At 46.7% G+C, this 27,747-nt stretch overlaps 1 protein-coding gene across 1 annotated transcript; it reads left to right on the top strand.

Moving 5' to 3' along the window:
• The first annotated feature begins 166 nt into the window (after positions 1-166).
• LOC125434981 (FXYD domain-containing ion transport regulator 3-like) lies at positions 167-27,629 on the top strand. Its single transcript, XM_048500894.1, has 8 exons — positions 167-314; positions 17,603-17,653; positions 19,793-19,825; positions 21,541-21,564; positions 22,721-22,795; positions 24,359-24,389; positions 25,791-25,828; positions 27,437-27,629. The coding sequence occupies exons 2-8, from the start codon at positions 17,611-17,613 to the stop codon at positions 27,454-27,456; spliced, it is 264 nt and encodes an 87-aa protein (XP_048356851.1). The 5' UTR covers positions 167-314; positions 17,603-17,610; the 3' UTR covers positions 27,457-27,629.
• The last annotated feature ends 118 nt before the right edge of the window (positions 27,630-27,747 follow it).

Here is a 27,747-nt window from a genome sequence, read left to right as displayed (position 1 = left end):
TTAAAAGCACAGGGACTCGACTCTACCTGCGGAAAGCAAACAATTGAGTGTGAGGGAGAAAGTAGACCCCCCCCCCGGTTTTTTTTTTCTTCCAGCAGCGACTCCCCAAGCCGGGTCAAGTTTTGCATCTGTTCCCAGCCGAAAGAAAGGGCCCTTCCCTTCCCTGCGGCAACCCAACCTGTTCCTCACCTGGCCTGGGTGTGGTCTGCCCTCGGGACGGTGGAAGCAGGGAAAACAGGCGCTCCACCTTTTTTCCGGGTTGCCTGCTTACCCCACCGGTTGCCTCTGCCTTCGTGCCGGCGTCCGGAGACCAGGTAAGCAGCCGCGGGGATCTCCGGGGGGTGGGGGGCTGTTGGTGGAGGGGTCTTTGTGCCGGTGGGGGGGTGTTGTTCAACTCCGGCCTCCCTGGCAGAGGAAAGGCTCATCTTGGCCAGCTTACCTGTTTGCAACAGTCGCCTGTTCGGGCGTGGTTGCTAGATTGCTATTTACCTGTCTTGTTTGTTTTAAAAAACCCTATCAAGGTGCGTTATACTTGTCGGGGCAGCGGCGGTAATTTTGCACAGAGGTAACTTACCCCCCTCGAAACGTCTTGCCTTCCATCTGGACGGGAGCTAGTGGAAGTGTGTCTGAGTCATTTATTTATTTATTTATTTATTGCAAAGAGGGGAGGGGTCTAGGCGACTGCATGTTTGTCATTTACAAAGCAAAATTAATAATAGTAATAACAATGATTATAAATCGGAGTCTACAAAAGTCGGTTGACAACTTCTGCGCAAAAATATCAATGCACTTTTTGGCTTGGGGTTTTCGACTTGGGTGACTATGGCTTGGTCTTCCTGCTCCCCCCTCCTCCAAAAAAATCCCCAGTTGTACCTTGCCTGCCTCTCTAAACCATGGGAGTCGCTCAGGCCTTTTCCTAAAGCAGCTGTTAACTTGAACCCTGTACTCTATTCGTTGCAGGGCCTGGCTCTGCACTCTGGGGTTTTGGTGTGCAGGATAAATGGAGAGAGGGTTGGGTTCTTGCACGTAACACGGCAGGCAACCTTTTTAAACAAAGTTAAGTTGGCGGAAACAAAGTAGATAACTTATGGTGTTGGCTGCTGTATATGTAAAGTTGTCCCATCCTGTCCCAATCAAATGCAGTGCGCACATGTACCTCCTGCATACCCATGCGCGCATCTGTTTGCCAGAAAAAGCCAACACGTGTTCAGTTTGCAGCTGAAACCAGGGACCAATACCTGGAACAAAGAAGAGAAGAGAAGAATGTAGATTTATATCCCCCCTTTCTCTCCTGTAGGAGACTCAAAGGGGCTTATAATCTCCCTGCCCTTCCCCCCTCACAACAAACACCCTGTGAGGTAGGTGCGATTCCCGTTGCATGTTCTGCTTTATGTGCATTGGAGTGGAACGTGCAAATTGCTTGATGCAGGTATTTTTTAAAAATAGTATTATTATTAGCCTTTATTAGGCATAGGATTTTTTTTTTAAAAAAAATGCACGTTGCTTGTATGCGCTGTTTCCTGTAACCTGTGAACTGGGTTCCTGGGTCAGAACCCTGGGTCAATCAAGAGCAAAAGTCGAGCCCAAAAGACTGACAAGAATTCCAGGGTATAAGCACTGAAGAGACAAAGGCGCTTTTACCAAATATAAGCACAGACTTTTAAATCTTGCACCCTGGAAATTCTTGGTTTTTAAGGTCCTTCTAAGCTTAAATCTTGCTTGTCCGCAGCAGGGCAACATGGCTGCCCACTTGAAGCTTGGTCTATCACAGGGGTCTGCAACCTGCGGCTCTCCAGATGTTCATGGACTACAAATTCCATCAGCCACTGCCAGCATGGCCATGCTGGCAGTGGCTGATGGGAATTGTAGTCCATGAACATCTGGAGAGCTGCAGGTTGCAGACCCCTGGTCTATCAAGACCAGTCTTGTCTACACGGATTGGCAGCAACTCTGCAAAAGAGACCTTTCCTAGCACTTGTCAACAGCTTCCGATGTAGGGGCTTGAATTGGGGACCCTCTTCATGCAAAGCAGATGCTCCAGCGCTGAGCCACCCCCTCCCTCACTTCTAAATGGGGTAAACGTGATGAACGGCGGCTGTTGTGCGTTGCCCCGTTTGAACTCAGTGCAGAGGTTGAAGGCTATTTTCGATACAGGCTCAACAAATAGGGCATTGTGGTGGTGCTTGATTTATGGGATCTGGGCATCCCACATGAACTGAGGGCTTCTATCTGAGCTGTAACAAAAAAAAAGACTTAAGTGACCCGGAGCCCGAACTTTCAAGGCTGATGTGAAAGCCAGTTGTGGAGTATAGGAGGAGTTGTATTTTTGGTGGTACAGTCTCTCTCTCTCCCCCCCCCCCCCTTACTTGATCTGGGCTTTGCAAGCAGTCACCTGACACTGGGATTAACATTTAATTCACCTTGGTCATGATGCAATTCAGGGAGGACGTTGTTCTCTAGCCAGTGGCCCACTGCGAGATTGACCTGGGCACGTGGTTGCATGCAGTTGCAAGCACCTATTGGACAGTGCCAATACCACCATGGATGATGAAGCAATGCTACTATCCTGAGCCCTTCTGGAGTCAGCAAAGGCAGGAAGGCAAAGCCTCTTGTGGTTTCCCTTCCATCAAAAGCATACCCACTTTGCAGGTCTGAAAAGGTGCCAAAGTAGGGTTTTAAGAGCGGTTCCAAAAGAATGCTGGGGACTGTAGTTCTGGCCTCCTTGGGATGCTAGGCTTCAGCTTCAGGGCTGGACTTGGCATCTGTTTAAAAGCCTGGAGGAGGACAGGAATTCACAGCTTATTTGAGAAGCCTCCAGACTTGGTTTTGAGTATTTTGGCTTTTCAGCCTCAGGGGGCTGCTGACTCAAAATCCTGGGCCCTGGCTAAGCTCCTACACTGCAACTCAACTGGCGCCTTTTGATGCCCTTTGTCCAAATGCAAATACAGTAATTGCTCCACTTGCAGTGCTAATCAGGAGACTGACTCCCAGCCGAATCCCCAGGGGATGGGGGTGAGGCTCAGACTCAAATAGAGGCTGGATTAAGCTCAGCCCAGCTGTCTGTTAGACTTTCTGCCTTTGCACAAGGGCTGGTTGTTTATCTATGGTTGTGTAATGCAGTGGGCAGGGGTGTCAAACTCGTGACCCTCCAGACGTTCATGAACTACAATTCCCATCAGTCCCTCCCAACATGAGCATTGGCTATACTGGCAAGGGCTGATGGGAATTATAGTTCATGAACATCTGGAGGACCCCGAGTTTGACACCTGTGCATTAGAAATCTAGCTCTGCTGTATATTTAGAACAGCTTGTTAATTATAAGTGCAGATGGGTCATGACCAGAGCAAGGTGCAACTCATTCCCCTCTGTCTATCTTCAAGGTCGTTTCCTTGACATCCCACAAAGTGAGCGTTGTTGTCGGGACTGTCCCAACGCTATGGACTCAATCCCTCATATCCTGCTTTACTGTTCGAGGTATAATGATATTAGAACTGATCTGGGAGCTTTGCTACCTCTAGAATTTATGTTTCTCTCAGACAAACTAAAAATGTCTAAGCTATTGGAACTGCCCTAATGTAGAAATTTCTGAAGCTACATTTTTAATCCATGTTCTACATGATATATAACAATGATCCTGTTTTTGTACTTGGAATGTATGGTACTTCTGGTTTATGCCTAATAAAGGTTTTTTGATTGGATTGGATTGGCGCTAGAGTGTCAGATTAGCTTCTGGAAGACCTGTCTTTGAACCCCCGTTCTGCCATGTGCACAAAAATGGACAGATAACAGATACCAACAAAAGAGCATTCTGAAAGTTGCAGAATATTCAGAAATGGCAAAGCTGACAGTGCAACTAAGGGCCAACAGTTTGGACAATTGTTTACAAAACTGAAAACCTTTTATGGACTGTCTTTTGAAGACTTACAGCCCCGTCCAAAAATGGTGGTGCGCCGCGGCACTGATGTAGCGCTGCCTCACCACTCCCATGGTGGCTTTCCAGCAGGGTAGGGAGGGTTGAACAGTGGAATTTTTACCGTAGAAAAGCCTTCCTGCTGCCGAGAAGCCGCCACCGGGCTGAATGGACTTATGCTGCCTTTTTGGTAGCATAAATTGGAGCCTCAGGCCGCTAGAATAGTGCTTTGTGTGCCTTGTTTGTTTTATGTGTGAGACAATTTCTAAAAAGTATTTTTTTAAATAAATCCCATTCTGCCTTGGAAGCTTGTTGGGTCACCGTGGGCAAGTGTAGAGCCAGCATGGTGTAGTGGTTACGAGCAGGTGGATTCTAATCTGGAGAACCGGGTTTGATTCCCCACTCCCCCAGCTGAGTGGCAGAGGCTTATCTGGTGAACCAGATGTGTTTTTGCACTCCTACATTCCTGCTGGGTGACCTTGGGCTAGTCACAGTTCTTCAGAACTCTTTCAGCCCCACCTACCCCACAAGGTGTCTGTTGTGGGATGCGGAAGGGAAAGGAGCTTGTAAGTTACATTGAATCTCCTTATGGGATAGACAGGTGGGATATAAATCCAAACTCTTCTTCTTAGTCTTACAGGATTGGTTGTTAAGGTAAAAATGGAGGCAGGGAGAATGTTGTAAGTCACTTGGGGTTCCCATCAGGGCGACAGGCAGGGGTACAGATGTTACTGCAGGGTAACAGGTTCAAAATATTTAAGCCAAAAAGCTCAAGCCGACAAAGAATAAAATCAAATAAATATTTTATTCGGCCAACAACGGGCAAGACAGCATCAGAGGAGCCACACTAGAATGGCTAAAAGTTCTTATTTTTATAGGTTACATCCAAACAGTTCATCAAGAAGAATATACCCCAAAGGTAGCATCATCAATCAATCATTGCAAAGGGTGGAGATTATCCCCTTACTCAAAACATTTAGGACAAACTAATGGTCTAATTGGAAGATGTCAATTTGTCACCTTTGACTATTATGAACTAAGGTCCTTACCCCACCTTATCAGAATTATTCTCTTTTGCCCTATTTTTCTAGACAAAGAGTCTAAACATTTAGCCATGTTCTTGCCTTGTATCAGAAAAGGGGCAGACTCCAAGGTGCCGGGACAAGAAGACCTTAAAACAACAACTAAGTTCATAATCTCATACATTCCCATGCAGTATTGAGGACAAAGAGCTTTTCACCGAGGTTGTTGCTGACTTGGCTAGTAACAAAAGCCAAAGAGCAAAAAGGCCTACTTTGGTTCATTTTAATTATTCACAATTAAAACATATAGGATCATAAAAGCAATGCAATTAAAGAAAATGTCTGCATAGAGACTTAGAACATTTTCAAAACTTGTTCTGCGCCTACATAAATAGCTAAAATAAACGAGAGATAACATATGGCTCACAGAATTGTGTCTCCGATCTGATTAGATGAGGGCTGCGACCCTGTCCTGTGCACAGAGTGACCACCAGGATTGGCTCTTGTCTTTTGCTGCAGGCGTAGCTGAATGAAACGTGTGTTCCTGAAACGGGGCTAGGTGAACATTATGCTTTTCTGGCTTTCTGGACTGCAAAATTAGGAAAGAACTTCCCTTTGGCAAGCTTTCCTTCGGAGATCAAGCTCCTCCGGCACAAAAGAGCAATCTAATTGCAGAAACGATCGAAGCATTTCTTTGCCTTGGGGAAGATTTTCCATCTTTGGGCTTGCTTGCTGGTTGGCTTCCGCCCCTGCCCCAAGGTGTGCTTGCTACAGTCCAGGGTCTCTACTGCGGTGCCCGTGGGAGCCACACAGCACCCGCCGGCATCTTTTGTGGAGCCTGCCAAGTGTTTTTAGGAAATTGGCAGGGCCAGGTCAGGCTTATGCCCTGCCAGGCTTCCGACTGACTATTAGATATTTGATTACCTGTGCAGATTTTTTTTTAAAAAAATGTTGCTTTGGCAGCAGCTGGCACCACAACAAAAGGTTCTGCACTCTTGTGACTGAAGTTAAACTGTGGTGATCATTTTGGGGTTGGCCGCATCTTCTGCAGCATCCATTTTGTAGTAGTAGTAGAAGAAGAGTTGGATTATACCCAGAGGTGGGATCCAGCAGGTTCTCACAGGTTCCCGAGAGTAGGTTACTAATTATTTGTGTGTGCCGAGAGGAGGTTACTAATTGGTGATTTTGCCATGTGATTTTTGCCTTAGTTATGCCCCTCCTCTCAGCAGTAGCGCGCAGAACTTGAAGCAGTCTAGCAGGAGGTGCACCGGCGTGCGTGGCAGCCTGCGCCTGCGTGCATTCGTTTCCCGGCCGAGGACCGGCGCAGCGGCTGCGTCCTTGCCACAGCCCCGCCCTGGAATACCCTGCCCCCGGAATGCCCGGCCACGCCCCCATCGTGCCCTGCCCAGCCCCGTTGGCGCTATGCCACAGTTTTAATCCCACCACCATGGGAACCTGTTACTAAAATTTTTGGATCCCACTGATTATACCCCACCTTTCTCTCCTGTAAGGAAACTCAAAGGAGCTTACAAACTCCTTTCCCTTCCCCCCTCACAACAAACACCCTGGGAGGTAGGTGGGGCTGAGAGAGCTCAGAAGAACTGTGACTAGCCCAGTGGTTCTCAACCTTCCTAATGCCGTGGCCCTTTAATACAGTTCCTCATGTTGTGATGACCCCCAACCCTAACATTTGTCCATTTTACAGATGGAGAACACTGATGCAGAGAGTCTTAGACGACCCCTGTGAAAGCGTCATTCGACCCCCAAAGGGGTCCCGACCCACAGGTTGAGAACCACTGGACTCAGTGGCGTAGCCACCAGGGGACGGGGGGGGGGGGTGCACGACGCACCGGGCGCACTGTTTCTAGTCACGTGGGGGGCAGAAAAATGCCCTCCCCCTCGACCCCCTCCCCCGTGGCGCCCCACCCCCCGCGGCGCACCACCCCACTTACTTTTAGGAATGGAGCAGGCCGGAAGCCTGCCTGCGTTGCCTGGGGCTGGTGGGAACTACATTTTCCCAGGAGCCACATTTCCCCGTGGGGCCCCCCCCCCCGCAAAAGCCAGAGTGTGCACCGGACGCACTCTGGTCTAGCTATGCCTCTGACAGGACTAGCCCACAGTCACCCAGCTGGCGTGTGTTGGAGTGCACAGGCTAATCTGAATTCCCCAGATAAGCCTCCGCTCAGGCGGCAGAGCGGGGAATCAAACCCAGTTCCTCCAGATTAGAGTACACCTGCTCTTAACCACTACGCCACTGCTGCTCCTTGAGGCACCCATTGGGCCATACTAATATTCCATAGTAATATTCCACAGGCTCCAAAAAGGCTGGGAAGGCGAGCGGCGGACTATTTTTCTTTATCTTCTTTTCGCTCCTCTCTTCTTTCTGCTTGAATGCTCAGTTCTTTCTTGTCTTCTCTTACCGAATTAATAATGTAATCAGAGGGGGTTTATTAGATAGTTATCATTCATGAGATAAATAAGATTGAAATAGTATTAAGTGGCATTTATATGTTTGTAAACCCTTTCTGGATAAGATTTCTTTTTATGCTTTTTCTATGTTATATTAATCTATATTAACCTATGTGTTTTCTTAAATTTTCAATAAAGCTTTATAAAAATTTTTTAAAAGATCTATTTCTTTCGAGAATCAGTGTAATCAGTGAATCAGTGGAGAATCAGTGGAGCAGCAGTGGCGTAGGAGGTTAAGAGCTCATGTATCTAATCTGGAGGAACCGGGTTTGATTCCCAGCTCTGCCGCCTGAGCTGTGGAGGCTTATCTGGGGAATTCAGATTAGCCTGTACACTCCCACACATGCCAGCTGGGTGACCTTGGGCTAGTCACAGTTCTTCGGAGCTCTCTCAGCCCCACCCACCTCACAGGGTATTTGTTGTGAGGGGGGAAGGGCAAGGAGATTGTAAGCCCCTTTGAGTCTCCTGCAGGAGAGAAAGGGGGGATATAAATCCAAACTCTTCTTCTTCTTCTTCTTCTTCTTCTTCTTCTTCTTCTTCTTCTTCTTCTTCTTCTTCTTCTTCTAATACGTTTCCGTTGTAAAGACAATGTTAGTCTATAAAGTTATGCCATCTTTAATAGGGTACAGAATCCTTCAGCAGTTCAACGAGGATAGTTTTTGCGTAACGTGTTTTATCCTGTGTAAACTTTTCGGGAAAAGATTAAGGGCTATTATATTTATTCTGCACGGGCACGCATTTGGGTGGAATCGGATACGAGGCACATAGTTTGGATTCCTGAGAATCTTAGCTTCTTTTTAAAAGAAATCTTGTTGCTAGACCTCATGGCTGTTCACAAACACAGAAGAAACTGTGTGTGTCTGTGAAGTGCCGTCTACTTACAGCCAGCTCCTAGCAATCATAGCAAGGGTTTTGAGGCAAACGAGAAGCAAACGGGGTTTGCTATTGCCTTCCAGTGCAAAGTTCTTCTTGGTTGTCTCTCTTCTAAGTACAAACCCCGCTTAGTTTCTGAGATCTGAAGAGACTGGGCTATTTTATGCTGCCCCCCCCCCCCCGCCCCTAGTAATCAGCAGTGACTATACTAAAAAGTTTGGATGTCGAAGAGGCACAACTTCCAGCTTGGCGTAGTGGTTAAGAGCAGTGGAGAACCTGGTTTGATTTCCCCCTCCTCCCCACATGAGCAAAGGACTCAAATCTGCTAAACTGTGTTATTTTCCCCCACTCCTTCACAAGAAACCTGCCGGGTGACATTGGGCTATTCACAGTTCTCTCAGAACTCTCTCAGCCCCACCGACCTCAAAAGGTGTCTGTTGTGGGGAGAGGAAGGGAAGGAGTTTGTAAGCCACTTTGAGACTCCTTATGATTGGGGAACCTGTTACTAAATTTTTTGGATCCCACCACTGCCTCCGACCTCCAGGGGTTGAAGGGCAGCATGGGCATGTCCCTCCAACCCTCCAGAGCAGCGCTGGAAGGAGTGGTGAGTGGAGGGGATGCGAAAAGCAGCACCTTCATGCACGGAGCCGCCTCTGGTTCAGCCCCTCCACTCACCTTTCCTTCCAGCGCTGCTCTGAAGGGCTGGAGGGACACGCCCATGCTACCCTCCAACCTCCAGGCCACGTGGAGCCGCAGTATAAGGCTGAAAGAGCCGTGGGTTGCAGACCTCTGTTCTACAGCCTGGAGCTCAGGAAAAGGGGTGGGTCGGAAGCTCTGTTTGCTGCAAAACAAAAACAGAATTTTGGAGTTTAGCCTGGAGTTTGGCCTAGGATGGCCAGCAAGGATGTTTGCATACGATTTCGGGGATCTGCATGCAAAACCAGGTTCTTGTGTTCTGAACTCCAGCTGATATATAATGTAAAAACAAAGCCTCAGCAAAGACAGCGGCTGCTCCGCCTCCGAGCTCTTTAAGCTCCCTCGTGTCATTTCTGCCTTCCATTCTCACCTAATGAGCCTGGCTTGAACCTCCCCTGTTCCACGTTAAGGTTGTTACAGCCTGCAGACTTGGGATTTCATCATGCCCAACAACATCTTCTGGATTCCTCCTCCTCCTTTGTTGTTCTTGATATCCAACCCACATTTTAATCCCCTTCTGTATTTATTGGCTGACTTTCTTACTTGGGTTGAAGGCAGCTAGGAAAAGCAAGCAGTGTGATTGACAGACGGAATGTTTAATGCAAAAGGATTAGAGTTGCAGAATCGACCAGAGGTCTAGAGAATTAGGATGATGGAGCGGTTAAGAACGGTGGACTCTAATTTGGAGAGCCAGGTTGAATTCTCCTGTCCGGCACATGAACAGCAGACTGTAATCTGGTGAATGGAATTTGTTTCCCTGTTCCTCCAAGTGGAGCCTGCCAGATGCCCTTTGCCTTTCTCTCAGAAGTCTCTCAGCACCACCAACCACACAAGGTGTCTGTTGTGGGGAGAGGAAGGGAAGGAGTTTGTAAGCTACTTGGAGACTCCTTACAGTTGAGAAAAGCAGGATATAAATCCAAACTCTTCTTCTAAAACCAGGAGGCAAAGCTTAAATCTTTAATGTGGTTCATTAAATGCTTCAAAATTCCACAGTACGATCCTACTTTCATTAAGCTGCACACTGTAGTATAAACCAGAGTCCCCAATAATTTATCCAAGTAATTTTGTGAATCATTTAGTATAGTGCAACTTTGTTGCATGCACGGAAAAACCCTCTTGAATAATTCAGTTGTGCGTAGTTTGCTGAACACCAGGAGAGTCGGTGCCTTTCTGACCTCAGGCAGACAGTTTCAGAATCTGGGACCACAATAGAGAAGTCATGTGCATGGGCACTTGAAAAAAAACCCAGCCCCAATGAGAGAAACTGTTTTGGTGGATCATAGGGGCAGAGTGTCGGGGGTTGCTATCTGGGTGATTGAACTGCATTCCTAACTCAGTGTAACTCAGTGTAACTGCTTGCAACTATATATCAATGCTGCTTTATGTTACCACTGCCATTTGGGGCATTCTTTCCTTCTTCATTTTTCCTTTATGGCTTCACATGTTTTGTCGATAACTAGGCTTCCCCTGACGCGTTGGTCCCATTAGATCAGTGATTGCAAACCTTTTGGCGACCGAGTGCCCAAATTGCAACTCAAAACCCACTTATTTATCGCAAAGTGCCAACATTTATCGCAAAGTGCCAAAACCCACTTATTTATCGCAAAGTGCTTCACCAAGCTTACTCCCAAGTAATGCGTGCCTCGGAGCCAACTGTTTTTTCTAAACTAAAACCTCAGTATTCAGGTTAAATACTGAGGTTTTAGTTTAGAAAAAACAGTTGGCTCCGAGGCACGCATTACTTGGGAGTAAGCTTGGTGAAGCAACCGTGCAATGCTTCAAATGAGTGAATCACGACCCTAGGAGGAGGAGCTTACTCCCAGGTAAAGGATCATGCCCAGGCCACCTAGATGTGTGTGTGGGGGGGTGATTTTCCCACAAGATGAACTCTGTGCTCACGTGCCCACAGAAAGGGCTCTAAGTGCCACCTCTGGCACCCGTGTCATAGGTTCACCACCACTGCATTAGATGCAGGATTGCTTCCATTGACTTGTGGGGGCAGGGAGCCAGGTGGCTCTCTATCGCTACCTGTCACTGACTTTGGGGCATCTCAGCTCTGTATACTCTTTCTCTCAATACTTCTTAGGAAAACGGGAGGGGATGGTAAAGTCCAGGTTCACCAGAACTGGCTTTGCCAAGCTTTAGCGCTCTGAGCTTATCAATAAACATTGCTGATCAACAAGACAGGTTGGAGACCTAACACTGGCGCTCTCGCAGATATGAAGGCCCAAGGCCATGTAGAATTCTGAATAACTTGGATTCTTGCTCATTATGTTGTGATGTTTTGCTTGGCCCAAATTAAAGGGGCTTCCTTGCTCTGGGGCTGCTTGTAATGGCCTCCCCCTGAGATTTCAGGCCGGCACTTCGTATTGGTTGCTTAGGATCCGTGGTGTGCTTTACAGCTGAGGTTCCAGCAGTTTCTCTAGAGCAGGTAGAGCTCGGCTGCTTGTTGCTACAGTTCTTGTGCATTTGCAAAGTCATATAATCTGTTTTAGATGCGCCTTACAGTTTGGATGGCCAATCTGCAGATTGGGTCTGGAGAGCTTTTGGATTTACAGTTGATCTCCAGATGACAGAGATCGGTTTCCCTGGAGGAAATAGCTACTTCTGACTCTATGGTCCACTGACTTTCCTCTAGATTTGCCATGTCCATCCTGGCCATCAGTGGGGGATGGAAGGTTTGACGCCCCCTAAATATGCCAGTGAAAACAACAACCTTAGAGGATGAGCTGTATGGCATCCCATCCCTGCTGAATTTACTCTCCTTTCCAAACTCTACCTTTTCCAGACTCGGCGGCTGAATGTTCCAACCTGGAATTGGCAACCTATCTCCAGGTGACCTTGGGCCAATCACTTTCTCAGTCTAATCCACCTTATAGGACGGTTGTTGTGAGGATAACATTGGTGAGAGAATAAAGATGTTATAATTTGCTTTGGCCTCCCACGGCGGGAGGCAAAGCAGGGCATCAATAAATCAATCCTACCACTGCTACAATTTCAGAGTAAGAAAAAATGAAGTCATAGAGGGAATGCAGTTCCAAAGATGAACTCTTTCCTCTCTGAGGGACAGGACTTTAACCCAGATCAGCTGCTATAGTTTCTTGTGCTCCAGTCATGGCACAACTTCCAAATGTGCTCCTGATAAAGCATTTGGCCTCTTCCTCCAGAGCTGCTTTAATTTGGGTCTAAAATCTGGCAACGAGAGCTGACGCGGCGCCAAACAGATTCTTTCCGCTTGCGGAAACTTGTTTCTCTTTGGCAGTGAGGCCGTCATAATGAGCGGGTAACTTGAGCTTTCCAAGGAAGACATTGTTCTGTTGTTTGCCAATCAGATTATCGCTTTGGCAAGCTGGCCATTTGGACACGAGAGGTGTAGAAGCATCCAACATTCTTCGCAATATCGCTCTCCCTCTTGAGCCTACAATTAATAAAGTATTTGTTTCTGAATCGTCCTGCCCGGTTCAAGTTCACAGGAGTTTCTCCACCCACCCACCCACCCCTGCCCTTCCAGAAAAAGTAGACCACAAATTGCTAGCCTTTGTGTTCTATGCCCATGAAGCTTATTTTTTTTAAAAAAACTGATGTGTGAAATTTAGTAGGTCAGATTTTGAGTTGATCAGTGAAGAGCCTTCTGTTCTCTTTGCAGCCATCCCACAATATTTATTTGCTTCCTTTATACCCTGTTTTTCTTTCCAAAGGGGCCCCTGAGCTGGTTACATTGCTCTGCTCTGCTCTGCTCTCCTCTCTTTTTCTTTGTCTTCAGGACAATCCTGTAAGACAGTTTGGGCTGAGCATATATGACTGGCCCAAGGTCACCCAGCAAGCTTGCATGACAGAGTGGGGATTTGAAGATGTGTCTCCCAAATCCTAGTTCAACATTCTAACCACTGCGCCACACTGGCTGTTTGTTCCTTTCACCTTCAAGCAGACTGAGAATATGGTCCAGGAATAAGTCAAGCAGCCGGTGTTGCTGGGGCCATGGTTCACACCCTGCCAAGTGCACTGATAGTGGACATCAATTCACCCATTGACTCGGGGGGGGGGGAGCAAAGCAGGAAGAGGCGATGGGTGAACTGACACTAATATCTCACTACCGTGTTTCCCCGAAAATAAGACAGTGTCTTATATTAATTTTTGCTCCCAAAGATGTGCTATGTCTTATTTTCAGGGGATGTCTTATGCTCTGGTGTTCTGTTCGACGGGCATGCTTCCAAACAAAAACTTTGCTACGTCTTACTTTCGGGGGATGCTTTATATTTCGCACTTCAGCAAAACCTCTATGACGTCTTATTCTCAGGGGATGTCTTATATTCGGGGAAACAGGGTACTGAAGGACGGAGTAAATCCTGCAGTCCTAGTGGGGCTTCTGGAGTGTGGTTCTGCTTGTTTTTGGCTACCCCAGCCCTTTAGAAGAGAAGCCACTGGGAATTTTATAACATCACCTGTGGTCTGCAACTTTTAATGTAAATACATCTGCCTAAGGGATGAATACTTCATTATTATTATTTTTATTTTGTTTTTGCTGTCAAGTCACATCTGACTTATGTTGACCCCCTGGTGGGGTTTTCTAGACAAGAGATGTTCAGAGGTGGTTTGCCATGGCCTGCTTCTGCATTCGCCCGTGGTATTCCTTGGAAGTCTCCCATCCAAATATTTGCCAGGGTCGACCCTGCTTAGTTTCTGAGATCTGATGAGGTCAGGCTAGCCTGGGCTATCCAGGGCTCATTCCACACATGCAGAATAATGCACTTTCAAACTGCTTTCAGGGCTCTTTGAAGCTGTGCGGAATGGCAAAATCCACTTGCAAACAGTTGTGAAAGTGGTTTGAAAATGCATTATCTTGTGTGTGCGGAAGGGGCCCAGGTTAGGGTGGAAACTTCATGAGTCTAATGGAATGAACTGTGCTGCTGGAAAACACGTTGTTCAGCCTGCTGAGTGTTGCTGGACTTGTTAAAGGAACCACGTCTCTGCTGTTATAGCAGGAGACCTCCCACTTGGGCCCCCTGTTCCCCACCACTGTTCGGCATGCAGGTAGGTGCGGGAATCAGCAAGCCCTGGCAGTGAGACATCGCTTCCTGTGCAAAGTGAAAGGTAACATGTTGAAGGAACGCTGACCCAAAACTGGGTGGTAAAACCATAGAGTTTGGGGTGCATATCCGTGCCCCCCCCCCCATTCGATGCCTTGTTATCGCTTTAGGTTTGTGCAGGGAGCAAAACTGTGACTCAGCAATGCTGAAACTGGTAAAAAACACTCCCCCCCCCCACACACATATTTTCTGCTTATTGCCAGCATTTATCTGCAGTTCCCAATGCATTTCAGCAATGATGTGGCCTGATCAGTTACCACTGTATGTCTTATTCTGTGCTATCCCCACCCCAAGAGTTAAGACCACAAACTGAATACGAGTCAGCAGTGTGATGTGGCGGCCCAGAAAGCCAATGCGATTCTGGGATGTATCAATAGGAGTATAGTGTTGAGTGATGTAATTGTACCTCTCTATTCTGCATTGGTTAGACCTCACCTGGAATATTGTATACAGTTCTGGGTACCGCAGTTCAAGAAGGATATTGACAAGCTGGAATGGGTCCAGAGAAGGGCAACCAAAATGGCAAAAGGTCTGGAATCCATGCCCTACAAGGAGAGACTTAGGCTCCTTCCGCACACGCAAAATAATGCGTTTTCAAACCACTTTCACAACTGTTTGCAAGTGGATTTTGCTATTCCGCACAGCTTCAAAGAGCACTGAAAGCAGTTTGAAAGTGCATTATTTTGCATGTGCGGAATGAGCCCTAGGGAGCTGGGTATGTTTAGTTTGGTGAAGAGAAAGTTAAGAGGTGACATGTTATATATTTGTTGATATTGAAGGAATATGTGTAGTATTGATATTTGAAGGGATATCATGTTGGTGAGGGTGCAAGCTTGTTTTCTGCAGCTCCAGAGGCTAGGACCAGGAGTCATGGGTTCAAGGCAGTGGTGGGATTCAAATAATTTAACAACTGGTTGTTTACAGGCAGCATTTTAACAACCGGTTCTGCCGAAGTGGTGCGAACCTGCTGAATCCCACCACTTGTTCAAAGTGAAGGAAAAGAGATTCCACCTAAACATCAGGAAAAACTTCCTGACCATCAGGGCTGTTCAACAGTGGAATGCACTACCTTGGAGTGTGGTGGAGTCTCCTTCTTTGGAGGTTTTTAAACGGAGGCTGGATGGCCATCTCTCAGGAGTGCTTTGATTGTGTGTTCCTGCATTGCAGGGGGTTGGACTTGATGGTCCTTGGGGTCTCTTCCAGCTCTATGATTCTGTGACTGAATTTGCATGTGCCACTTAAAATGCTTTTCCAAGCCCTACATATCATGAGAAACAGAGGGGTCATTTTTACTGTGCTTGTGTTTGGTTTCTCACTTGATGGATGGCCATATAGAAAGATATCTATTGTTCTTCTGTCTTCCTGAGCTGTACTGTAGCGTAAACGTGATTTTGACCTAGCATTTAAATTGCACCAAGGACCAGCCTGAGAATGAATCCATTCAGTCTTGGCCTACCTTCTTTTCAGTTTATGCAATTTTTTTATAGCGTTTCTGTTTTTATTGAGTGCATTTGAGAGAGCGTTTATATTGTTTTCCTTTCCTGTACTTAAACTTTCCGGCATTTTAGTTTGCTTGATTGCCTTGTTGAGATATAAACACCAAAGTCGCTCATAGCGGAGAAATACTTTCTATGCACAGATAGTGATCTCTCTGGGTTTGGCCCTTCTGGGCACCCTGGGGGACTAGACCACATAACAGAATGTTGATTCCGTTCGGAATGTCCTGCCTTTGTCCTCACTTTGCTTCTGATTGGCTGAGGTTACCTTGTGAGCTTCAGATGTTGCTTAGATACAAACTGAATTGCCCAGAGCCCTCCATTATGGATGGGCTCTTTTAAAAAAAGAGATGTAAAAAGCACCCTTTCACCCAAATTTTTGCTCCTCTACATGGAGATCGAGGGTTTTGCCTGCTCAATGGCAGGCATCTGGTATGTGAAGAATGTCTACTATTTACTGTTTGGTGTAGAGCTTGCCCTAAAAAGAGACTTCAGTGAGAAGATGGCTCTATGAAAGCTGAGTCTAGCAGCCTGTACTTTGAGGTTGGGGGTGGGACCTTGTTTCGGCCAAGGGTCTCCAACCTTTCTGAGCCTGTACTAGTAAGGTTACCAAGTCCCTTCTAGCAGCAGGGGGAGAGCTTGGCTCCAGTTGCAACATTCCTAGGGACACGGTAACTTCACTTCTGGTGCACATTGTTGCCAGCAAAGAGGGACACTCTGGTATTTTTGCAAAACTCGATGGCAAATGCCTTTTTTACCATAGAATTTTTGCCTAGATATCACTGTCCCACATAGTTGCCAACATGTGACATCTCTTCCTGTGCATGTCGGAAGGAATGTCCCTGTGTCACCATTCCATGCCTCCGCCCATTGCTAGTAAGCAGTGGTGGGATCCAAAAATTTTAGTAACAAGTTCCCTCGCCAGTCCCCCCTCAGCAAAGGGGGCAGAAGCGTACTTAGGCAAACCTGAGCCCTGGGCAAAACCTGAGTTGGATGCCCCCCCCCCCATGGGCAGCCACCTCACCACGCCCCCCCCACCCCAATTTTTTTGCACCAGGTCATTTCTAAATCATCATCACATTATAGAAAATGCCCCAACTCACAAATCTGAACACAGCAATGGTGAAACACACAGGTTCTTTGATAGAGACTGGTGAGATAAAAGGTACGAAAGGCTGAGAATCAATGAATTGCAGTACCTGAAAGGGATTAACCCAGTTCAGGGAGTTACATTATTAGTCGCAATTGCTATATGGAACCTTCACGTTCAAAGGCAGTATGCCTCTCGGGGAGGCGAGGGCGTGGAGATGGAAAAGCGGACCCAATTAGTAACCCCCTCTCGGCACACACAAATAATTAGTAACCCACTCTCGGGAACTGGTGAGAACCTGCTGGATCCCACCTCTGCTAGTAAGTCATCCCATCAACCTGATTGGCAGAGGAGGCAGAGGTCTGGCAGCCCCAGCCAGTGGGCATTTTCAGAATTTTGAGATTGAGGCAGTGGTGGGATTCAGCAGGTTCGCACCACTTCGGCAGAACCGGTTGTTAAAAATGATGCTTGTAAACAACCAGTTGTTAAATTCTTTGAATCCCACCATTCGATTGAGGTATCTGTTTACAGATGGGTGCTCTCTGAAGATGCACAGGGCATACCTTTTGGACTCTCCTGAAGCACCTCACTGCTTAAAGAAGAAAACCAGGATTGGTTATTTGCTTTGGAAAATGAATGTTTTATCAAAGAAATACATGGGCACAAGGAACCTTTATGGGTGGGCACCATGTTGGGGATCATGGGAGTTGACAGTACTGAGCCGGATAATGGTCTGACCTAGTTTAAGGCCGCTTCATATGTTTTTGCTCTCCAAAGAAGCTTAGAATTCTTGAGAAACTGGAGATAACTGCTATGTAAGACAGGTCATCATAGCAACGGCTTTTATTGTTGGATTTGTGGGGCTGAGAGATGTTCCTGGGGTCAGCTCAACCCTGTCCTTCTGAAGTAGCCCCCACATGTCACAGAGCCAAATGACGAACTGCCTTCTCTTTCCTCAGAGTCCAAGATGAAGCTCACGACCACAGAGATCCTGCTGCTCATGTTGACTGGTAAGTGTTGTTGGAAGTTGATTGGTTGTTGGAAGTGTTCTCCATGGGAAGCTGAGACTGAATTACTTGCAATCTTTTATGTGGGGGGGGGGGGGGGGAGATGGCAGTGCCCTGATCCTGATGTTTGGAATGATGGCAAAATTTGATCACTCCGCGAGGTTGGTCCACATCACAAGCCTCTTTTTTTTGTCTTCGGATGGTTCCACTGCTTGGGTTGCCAGCTCTGCGTTGGGAAATGCCTGGAGGTTTAGGGCACGGAGTCTGGAGAAGGTGCGGTTTAGGGCGGGGAGGACCTCAGCATGGTGTAATACCGTGAAGTCCAACCCTTCAGAGTTGCCATTTTCTCCAGGAGAACTGATCTTTGTAGTCTGGAGATCAGCTGAAAAAACAGGCTTTCCCAGGCCCACGTGGAGTTTGGCAATCCTATCCACCCCTGCTTTCAGTTGCATATCCAGGGCTGCATCTGAACCCCACTTTTTTGTGCTGGGAGAAACTCCAGTTTGGCCATGCTGTTTTTCCTTGGCAACAGTCCTTCAAGGAAGGACAAATGCCTCTCGTTGCATGTGGAGGGGAGCGGGTTCTTCAGTTGTGTTTTTAAGGTTGGAATAAAGGGAGAGAGCTGGCACTTCTTAGTGTTGGTAATGGCAGAATTAACAGGATGGGGCAGATTAAGAACATAAAAACATAAGAACTAGCCTGTTGGATCAGACCAGAGTCCATCTGGTCCAGCACTCTGCTACTCATAGTGGCCCACCAGGTGCCTTTGGGAGCTCACATGCAGGATGTGAAAGCAATGGCCTTCTGCTGCTGCTGCTGCTCCTGAGCACCTGGTCTGCTAAGGCATTTGCAATCTGAGATCAAGGAGGATCAAGATTGGTAGCCATAGATCGACTTCTCCTCCATAAATCTGTCCAAGCCCCTTTTAAAGCTATCCAGGTTAGTGGCCATCACCACCTCCTGTGGCAGCATATTCCAAACACCAATCACACGTTGCGTGAAGAAGTGTTTCCTTTTATTAGTCCTAATTCTTCCCCCCAGCATTTTCAATGAATGCCCCCTGGTTCTAGTATTGTGAGAAAGAGAGAAAAATTTCTCTCTGTCAACATTTTCTACCCCATGCATAATTTTATAGACTTCAATCATATCCCCCCTTAGACGTCTATTAGATTAGATTGATGGCACTGAATCCGTGTTCTGATACTTTCACCTGGTTCCATATCTGGGTTCCTGAGCAGGTGCTACAGTGGATTGACTATCGCACATGCCATTTTCTGATATGAATGCCACCATGTTAGATGTCAAAAATACTATAATAGAGGTGAGAAGGTGGAGCTGGGCAGAAAGAGGACATCTCTCAATCCTGCATCTTAGAATGGATCAAGGGCTGATTCCGAAGCGTCTGATAGCAGCTATGTGACAAAAAATATTTTTTCTTCCCATTTTTCCCAGTTTAGTGACTGCTGAGCAATTGTGAGTGAAGGCATATCCTCCTGAAATAGATGACATGGTTTGTCCCTTGGACTGCATTAGGTGTCAAACTGACGCCCCTTCCGCACATGCAGAATCATGCACTTTCAATCCACTTTCACAATTGTTTGCAGGCAGATTTTGCTATTCCGCACAGTAAAATCCGGCTGCAAAGTGCATTGAAAGTGGATTGGAAGTGCATTATTCTGTATGTGTGGAAGGGGCCTAAGGTTCAACAGCCCTATTATCTGCTCCGTAACAGTTGGGGTGGGGGGGATTGCACATCTGCATGCCCATGGGAACAATGTGGCCTGTAGGTTGTTTCTGCATCATATTGTACAAGGTAAAATATGGCCCTTCATTTCCATGGCCTCCCTGCCTCTAAGAAAGCCTTCAGCAAAAATGGGAGTCCCACATCAAGGAGACTTTGGAGCAATAAGCTGGTAAGAGACTGAACACCACAAAATACAGAGGAAGCAAGGCCAGGTAAATAGGGCAGCAAACCACAGAGATACATGGGTAGAATGGCTTCTTCACACCGGCCATAGATATGCTGTGCTCCTGCTGTCCAAATGGTGTCTCACAAGAATTCAGAAGTTAAAGTCTATAGGTCACTGCTGTCTGGTCTACTTCTAAGGCTACTCAAATATTTGTTTTTATGTTTTTCTTCAGGCTTCCCTCTCTTGGAGGCAAACGATCCTACAGGTGAGATGCTTCTTCTGTTCTGTCCTAGGTCCCTGCAGTCCATTGCGTCATCAGTGTGGCAGAGGCGTTATCTTGCTGTCTGATAGCGGATCTTATTCATGCTCCACTTAAGGTCACATTAATTAGCAGAAATGCCTTTTAAGTAGACCCATAGGTAGCCATATGTGCAATTGCCCTACTGCGATACTTCCTAGAAGTGTGCTAGAAGCAATGAAGTGTTTCCAAGGAGGATTTCTGTCACGTCCGATGAATGTATCTAGCACATTTAAGAATAGCAAGTTCTCGAATGACATGGTGGTTTCCAACAGTGTATTCCAAAGCCACTTTGAGCAGCATATTTAGAAAGTCAGAACATAAAGTGGTACATAGGAAGTGTCTTTTGAAGTGTAGGAAGACTTTTGTCATTAAGGTGAAATGGATTGCCACTTGATGAGTGACAAAACAGCTGTCAGAAAATGATGTCTTACATTTGTCTGCGCACGAGCAGTACTATATTAAAATATGCTATCCTTGAAATGTAATTTACAGGGTTCCTTTTGTGGTCACAGTTCTATGTGCATTTCTGAGAGAGAGAGAGAGAGAGAGAGAGAGAGAGAGAGAGAGCGTGAGTGTGAGCGAGAGAGAGCGAGAGAGCGAGAGAGCGAGAGAGCGAGAACAAATGTCAAAGACTAATTACAAACCTCCTCTGATAGGGGCCAAACCAGGACTTATATCCATAAGTCCGTCATGGTGATTTGCAGCCATATTGGAGCTAGGAATTCTTTTTAAAAGCACCACAAGGGCCTGATTCATCTTGGGACCATGGCATGAGGGTGGGGGGATGTGAGGACTCTTTCCCTCCCCCCTTCACTATTTTCCCAAGCTGAAATAGGGGCACCATGTTCAAGCATTCAGTGCAAAGAATGTTCATGGGAACCATTTCAGCTTGAGAAAACAGTGTAGGGGGAAGGCCGGAGCCCTTTCTCTTTCTGATGCAAGGTCCTAAGCCACCCCCCCCCCCCCCCCGCCCAAATATACACACACACTTTTAAAAGAAGTTGTTGCTGGGTACTCCCAGCTCTAAGCTACAAGTCCCTGTGATGGACAGTAGTGGCTCTCCAGATGTTTATGGACTACAAATCCCATCAGCCCATGCCAGCATGGCCAAATGGCCAATCTGGCAGGGGCTGATGGGAATTGTAGTTCATGAACATCTGGAGAGCCACAGTTGCAGACCCCTGGACTAGCAGATGTTGTAATGCCTACTTTGGCTCTCAGAGAGGGGTAGTCAGAACCTGTGGACTGAATAAAGGATTAAAACTTGAGGGAGAGAGCGGAAGAGTGTGTGTGTGTGTGTGTGTGTGTGTGTGTGTGTGTGTGTGTGTGTGTGTGTGTGTGTGTGTACAGCTGTGCTTCACATAACCCTGGACAATCCTGTGGGCCAGTTTATGTGTATCACAGCTCTATTTGCACGCAAAATAGGAAAGTGTCCCATTCACGCAACATAACGATGGAAAGTACTGGGAGTTTGCACATATGGTTGGATAGTTCCCAATACTTGTGGATGTAAAGTCTGAAAGGAGCTACTAAGCACGGTGCAAAATGAATGTGTAAAGAGACTGTTGAGATACTTGCAGTCTGCAGCAAAGCTAGAAATCCTGACTTCCCCCGGCACTCCAGGCGTTCTGGAATCCTGACAGTAGGTTGTTAACTTTCTCCTCTTCTTTTCTCTCCAGATAAAAGTAGTCCCTTCTATTATGGTGAGTACAGATCCTTCTTGCCAGTACTGTTTGGCCTGTTCTGGTCCTTTGGGCTAGGGTGGGCACCAGCCCTCTGTTTTTAAATGCAAGAAACAGGCAAACTGCGTGTTTATGTAATAGACAGTGCTATACCATGGAAGAAGCTCTTCAACCTTCAATGTCCCTCTTAATCTTTCCAGTGAATAGTCCTTCTCTTGTATCTTCTTATGAGCTAACCAGCCTCCAGTTGCTCCTTGGACTAATTCACTGGTTTTCAGTCGCACCAAACCTGGTAACTGCTAAGCCGCAAACACGTGACAGGAAGAGGGGGGGAGGGGTCCACAGTTATAATGTTGCCCCAAGTAGCAATGGCAGACCCAGACAAATGGAAACAGAAAAGATGAACATGAGAAGATATATTATAGTGAGGAACAAACCAAGGGTCTGCAGAGGAGTCTTCACCCTACCATCTTACAGCTCCTCTCTGTGTGTATAGAGAGAAAGCCAGGAAGTGTAGCTTGTTGTGAACATTTGACTTAGCATCAAGGGCTTCCGTAAGACATCAACAACATTAATGCTTCGCTAGAGACTTGTGACCAAGACCCCGTAAACCAGTTTAAAAAAAACACAATTTTTATTGATTTTCACAATTTGATTGACAGACAGAAAAAAAGATATGAAACGAAAGGAATTCGAAACGGAGCAAAAAGGAATACAGTACATCTACCCAAAAACTGCATTAATATAATCATTACACAATGGATCTCAATGTGACGTTCTAATATTGTCAGAGAAGCCATCACGAAATCTTTAATTCACTGTCTTCTGGCCTCCCTCCCTACAACATCTTTTTTGGTCAAGCTGTTATATCTTAATCATTCTCAAATTAATTATCTTCCAGTTGCTTTTATTTTTACATGATCGATTCAGCTTCATGTAAGAAGTAAAGTGCCCATCTGTCATCTAACCCTAACTCTATTTACAAGGTTTGTTAGTTTGGCCCTTATAGTATATTCTCTGATTTTGACCTTGTAACCCACCAGAGGTTCCCAACACATGGGCTGAAAACCACTGGACTAGTTAAATGATGGAGGTGGAAAAGAGCATTTGAGACAGGTAAATATCCCTGGGGTGGAAAAGAGAGGCAGTTCCGAGTGTCATCTGCTTCCTTCCACAGACTACCATGCCCTTCGGGTCGGAGGCATGATCTTTGCTGGCGTCCTCTGTTTTATCGGAATAGCTATCCTGATCAGTAAGTGGAAATCCAAACCTGGTTAGGGTGAAGATGGTGGCTGGGGAGGGCAAGAAGTTCTTGATCACTTTTGGGACAGGTCAGCCTGATTCTTATCCAAATGGTAAACCTGTATGGAGGTGAGGCTACTTCAGACCTCAGGCATGGGTTTAGTTGCATGCAGAGAAAGTAAAACGTCTGTCATCTGTAGGAAATGAAACTCTGATGAGGGTCTCGCTGTGCCTCATTAAGATACCAGTTGTCTCTTTGGAATGGGTGGGGGTTTTGTGGAAAAACCTTCAGTCAGTTCAGACTTTAGGGAGACCCAGACTTCCCAATGGACTTTTGCTGACTGGACAGTCTAGACCACATGCCGCTCAAAGGGGTGACTGGATATACTCTGTCTCAGAAAAAGACATTAGTATGGTCAGTTGAAGTGCCGCTGTCAAGAAAAGTGTAAGCTTCCGCATTAGAATGTAGTCCTGAACGAATATGAGAATTATCATTCAGTTTTTCATGCCACCTTTGTCAAAACCAGGCAGGAGCAAAGGTGTGTGACTGAGTTGGGTGCTGATGTTTAATTCTGTATAATGAAGCTGAATGCCAAAATTTATTTTTACTTTCAAACGGATAGGAGTTGTGGGGAGGGAACAGGGTTAGGTAGGCACTAGAACACAGGCGGAGCATTCTACAACAAAGAAGGTCCGGCGTGTTGAGTTCCATGGCGGAGGAATATACAACCCTATTAACATCTTTTTCTGAGACAAACAATAGATAAGGTGATAAGCTGATACGATGGCTTCTCTGCAAGGACTGTGCAGAAGGATCCAGGTTCCATCCCCAGCATCTCCAATTACAAATGACCAGACAGTATGTGAGGTAAAAAAAACCTTCACCAAAGACCCTAGAGAACCACTGCCAGTAGACAACACTAGCCGGGATAAACTAAAGGTCTGATTCAGTGTAAAGCAGCTTCATGTGTGTGCCTTCATATGAATCCCCCTTGCATGAACCATTGATCCACCTGCCAGCGTGGTGTAGTGGTTAAGAGCAGATGGATTCTAACCTGGAGTACCGGGTTTGATTCCCCACTCCTCCCCCTGAGTGGCAGAGGCTTATCTGGTGAACCAGATGCGTTTCCGCACTCCTGCATTCCTGCTGGGTGACCTTGGGCTAGTCACAGTTCATTCAGAACTCTCTCAGCCCCACCTACCTCACAAGGTGTCTGTTGTGGGGAGGGGAAGGGAAAGGAGCTTGTAAGCCACCTTGAGACTTCTTGCAGGAGAGAAAGGTGGGGTATAAATCCAAACTCCTCTTCTTCTTGTGTGCCTGGCAGGAGCTCTCTAAAATCTCCAGCCAATGAGCCCCACCAGGACCAATGCAAACCCTAAACTGAATATATTTTGCAATGGGTGTCTGAGCCACCGGGGCTTCACCTGGGCACCGTTGTGGTGCCATGTTTATGCAGTGCTCCTTCAGGTTGGCTACCGTTGATGTTGACGGCAGCTGTTCATTGTGCCTTCTATTAATGTGTCTGATCCCCTTGTTGATTTTATTTGTTTATGTGTTGATTTTACTTTCCAGGTGGAAAATGCAAATGCAAAAAGAAAAGAAGGTAGGAGGAGAATCCTGGGTAGAAGTTACCAGGGACAACAGTGATGGGTATATATATGTATTTCAGCAGAGTAGAACAGAAGAGACAGATTCTCAGTTGCTTTTTACATAGCAGTGGCAGCAATGGCGTAGGAGGTTAAGAGCTCATGTATCTAATCTGGAGGAACCGGGTTTGATTCCCAGCTCTGCCGCTTGAGTTGTGAAGGCTTATCTGGGGAATTCAGATTAGCTTGTGCACTCCCACACACGCCAGCTGGGTGACCTTGGGCTAGTAGTCACAGCTTCTCGGAGCTCTCTCAGCCCCACCCACCTCGCAGGGTGTTTGTTGTGAGGGGGGAAGGGCAAGGAGATTGTCAGCCCCTTTGAGTCTCCTGCAGGAGAGAAAGGGGGGATATAAATCCAAACTCTTCTTCTTCTTCTATATGAGTTTACTAACTATAAGGGAGGGTTACATGGAGATAAAATAAGAAATCCTTTCTTCCCTGTTGCACATCTACATCTCTGTATGTTTGGTTACATCTCGCTACCTATCTGCTGTCTCACTTGATGTCATCTACCTCATCTCTCCTCTCTGGTGTTGTGTCTGCTCAAACAGAGTTAACTTTATAACTTCAGAGGTACGTGCCCACTGATATGTAAACAGTGGCTGTCTCACTGACCAATAGCTCATCAATAGATCAGGTCATAAACAGTGACTTCAGCGACTTGTTTGCATACAAACAGTTAAGCTTTTTGTAGCTGAGTTGTGACAGGCACTTGCAAAATCCCCAACAGGCAGCTCGGGGGTACCTAGGGTGGTCGAACGGAAAAAGCTACCTGGGAAATTATTGAAGCGAAGCTTAAAGCCGAGCCCAAATTGTGAGAAAGAGAATGGCGGCAGGCAGAGGCGTTCCTCCCATTGGGCAAAGTGGGCAGTTGCCCAGGGTGCCCCCTTGTGGGGGGTGCAAAAACTGCAGGTTCGTTTGTGGGATTTTTTTGTATTTTCAGTGTTTTTCCATTTTTGGCCTGCAGATGGCGCAGTTTTTAGGCTAGCAGCACCAGAATTTCAGGGATTTTTCAGGAGACTCTCCTGATGATATCACCCAGGTTGGGTGAGGTTTGGTTTAGGGAGTCCAAAGTTATAGACTCCCAAACGGAGTGTCCCCATCCCCCATTGTTTCCAATGGGAGCTAATAGGAGATGCGGCTACACCTTTGAGGGTGCATAACTTTGGACCCCCTGAACCAAACTTCAGACCTGGTGGAAAAAATCGTTGTTTAGTCACGGTGGGAGAGGGTGGCCGCCCATGGGGGGGGGGGGGCATCAAACTCAGGTTTTGCCCAGGGCTCCAGTTTGCCTAGGTACGCCACTGGCGGCAGGTTATGATTTCAGGCTTTGTAACCGATCCTCTTTTCTTATTTAGTGTCCAGGCCCTGGTTCCTGTAAAGAGTAGCGCTGCAGGTAAGTGTCTTTTAGGTATGGCAAGTCTACCTGACTCTGGAACCATTTGATGGCGAAAAGCAGGATGAGAGTTTGCACCTCCATTGCTGAGAGGCTTGAGCAAGGTCTTTAAATTTATCTTAAGCCCATGAGCTCCAACCGTGGGGAAGGAAAGACTTCGCTTGACATTTTCAACATGAATTTGTGACACCCCTGGTATTTCAAGAGAAAGGTTCAGATTCCGCACAGCCAGTCTAAAACGGGATAAGGAGGCAAAAAACCTGTTTGGGGGGCAGAGGTTTGCACAGAACGCTCCCCCAGAACAGGTCAGATCCATTTTAGAGAGCCCAAGCCAGGTTAAATGAAGATCACTAAACAAGCAATCTTTTTTCCCCTGGAACCTGGGTTTCAAACCACTTGCTGTACGAATTTACAGCAGCAGAAAGCGTCCAATTTTTCCCCTTCCATCCATCATTTGAGGGGATTCTCTAGAGATGGATTCTAGAGATTGAGTGGATTCTCTAGAGCACAGGTGTCAAACTTGTGGCCCTCCAGATGTTATGGACTACAGTTCCCATCATCCCCTGCCAGATGGCCTATGATTGAAGTCTGTAAAATTATGCATGGGGTAGAAAATGTTGACAGAGAGAATTTTTTCTCTCTTTCTCACAATACTAGAACCAGGGGGCATTCATTGAAAATGCTGGGGGGAAGAATTAGGACTAATAAAAGGAAACACTTCTTCACACAACATGTGATTGGTGTTTGAAATATGCTGCCACAGGAGGTGGTGATGGCCACTAACCTGGATAGCTTTAAAAAGGGCTTGGACAGATTTATGGAGGAGAAGTCGATCTATGGCTACCAATCTTGATCCTCCTTGATCTCAGATTGCAAATGCCCAGGTTTCACATCCTGCACGTGAGTTCCCAAAGGCACCTGATGGGCCACTGCGAGTAGCAGAGTGCTGGACTAGATGGACTCTGGTCTGATCTAGCAGGCTAGTTCTTATGTTCTTATGGGAGCTGTAGTCCATAACATCTGGAGGGTCGCAAGTTTGACACCTAGGCTCTAGAGAATGCACTAAATGGCGGCCACCATGCTCAGATGGGGGAGATTCTCAATTCTGCCCGGGGGATGGGGAATCTCTGTCTGCCCACCATTCCAAAGTCCCAAGCATGGGGGGCAGGGGGAGATACTTTTTTCTTCTTCTCCTGCCTGGGCACTGCATGGTTACAGAGGTCCCCTGAAGTCCTCCATAGCTACGCATGCATCCTGGGAAGAAGAAAAAATCGGCCCTGAACCAAGGAGCTCCAGCATTTGCTGGTGCTTCCTGAATGGGTGGCCTTATGTGCAAAGAGGGAGAGCAGGAAATGGGCTCATTCATAATGACTTTCAATCGTTATGAATGAGCTGGGCAGAAAGGGCCTTGGATAAAGGTAACGACACTTATGCGTGTGAGCATATTTTTTTCTCCGTCACATTTGGGATTTAGCCCAAAGTTTGGTGACCTGTGTCGGCCAAACTTTCCAAGGTATCCCAAGGCAAGCCATAAGAATGTTGATGAGACCAGTGAAATGTCTCATGCCTCTAATACGCTATTCTCTGTGTTTCCCTCTTACCCTCTAGGTGGCAGCACTGAGTGCTGAGTCCAGAAAATGGCCGCTTCCGCTAAGAATCTAATTTTACCTATTGCCCCTCTCCACCAAATGGCTTTTACCTACTGGCGGTGACAGGCTGGTCCTTTTGCTATTGTTCTGGGCTCTCACATCCATGCCCAATTTTTATATAAACACGTATGTAATAAAAGCTGCCGCTTTTCTGAAAGGAAGTATCTTGCTGTGCTATATGGAATTACGTTTGGAAATTAAGAGTTCCAACTTCCAGGTGGAACCTTGCAATCTTGCAGATATACAAATGCTCTCCAGACTACAGAGATT

The sequence above is a fragment of the Sphaerodactylus townsendi genome, linkage group LG06 (assembly GCF_021028975.2).
Source record: "Sphaerodactylus townsendi isolate TG3544 linkage group LG06, MPM_Stown_v2.3, whole genome shotgun sequence".
NCBI classification, from domain to species: Eukaryota; Metazoa; Chordata; class Lepidosauria; order Squamata; family Sphaerodactylidae; genus Sphaerodactylus; species Sphaerodactylus townsendi.
Note: the sequence above shows the minus strand (reverse complement) of the source record. Positions and strands in the feature narration are given on the sequence as shown.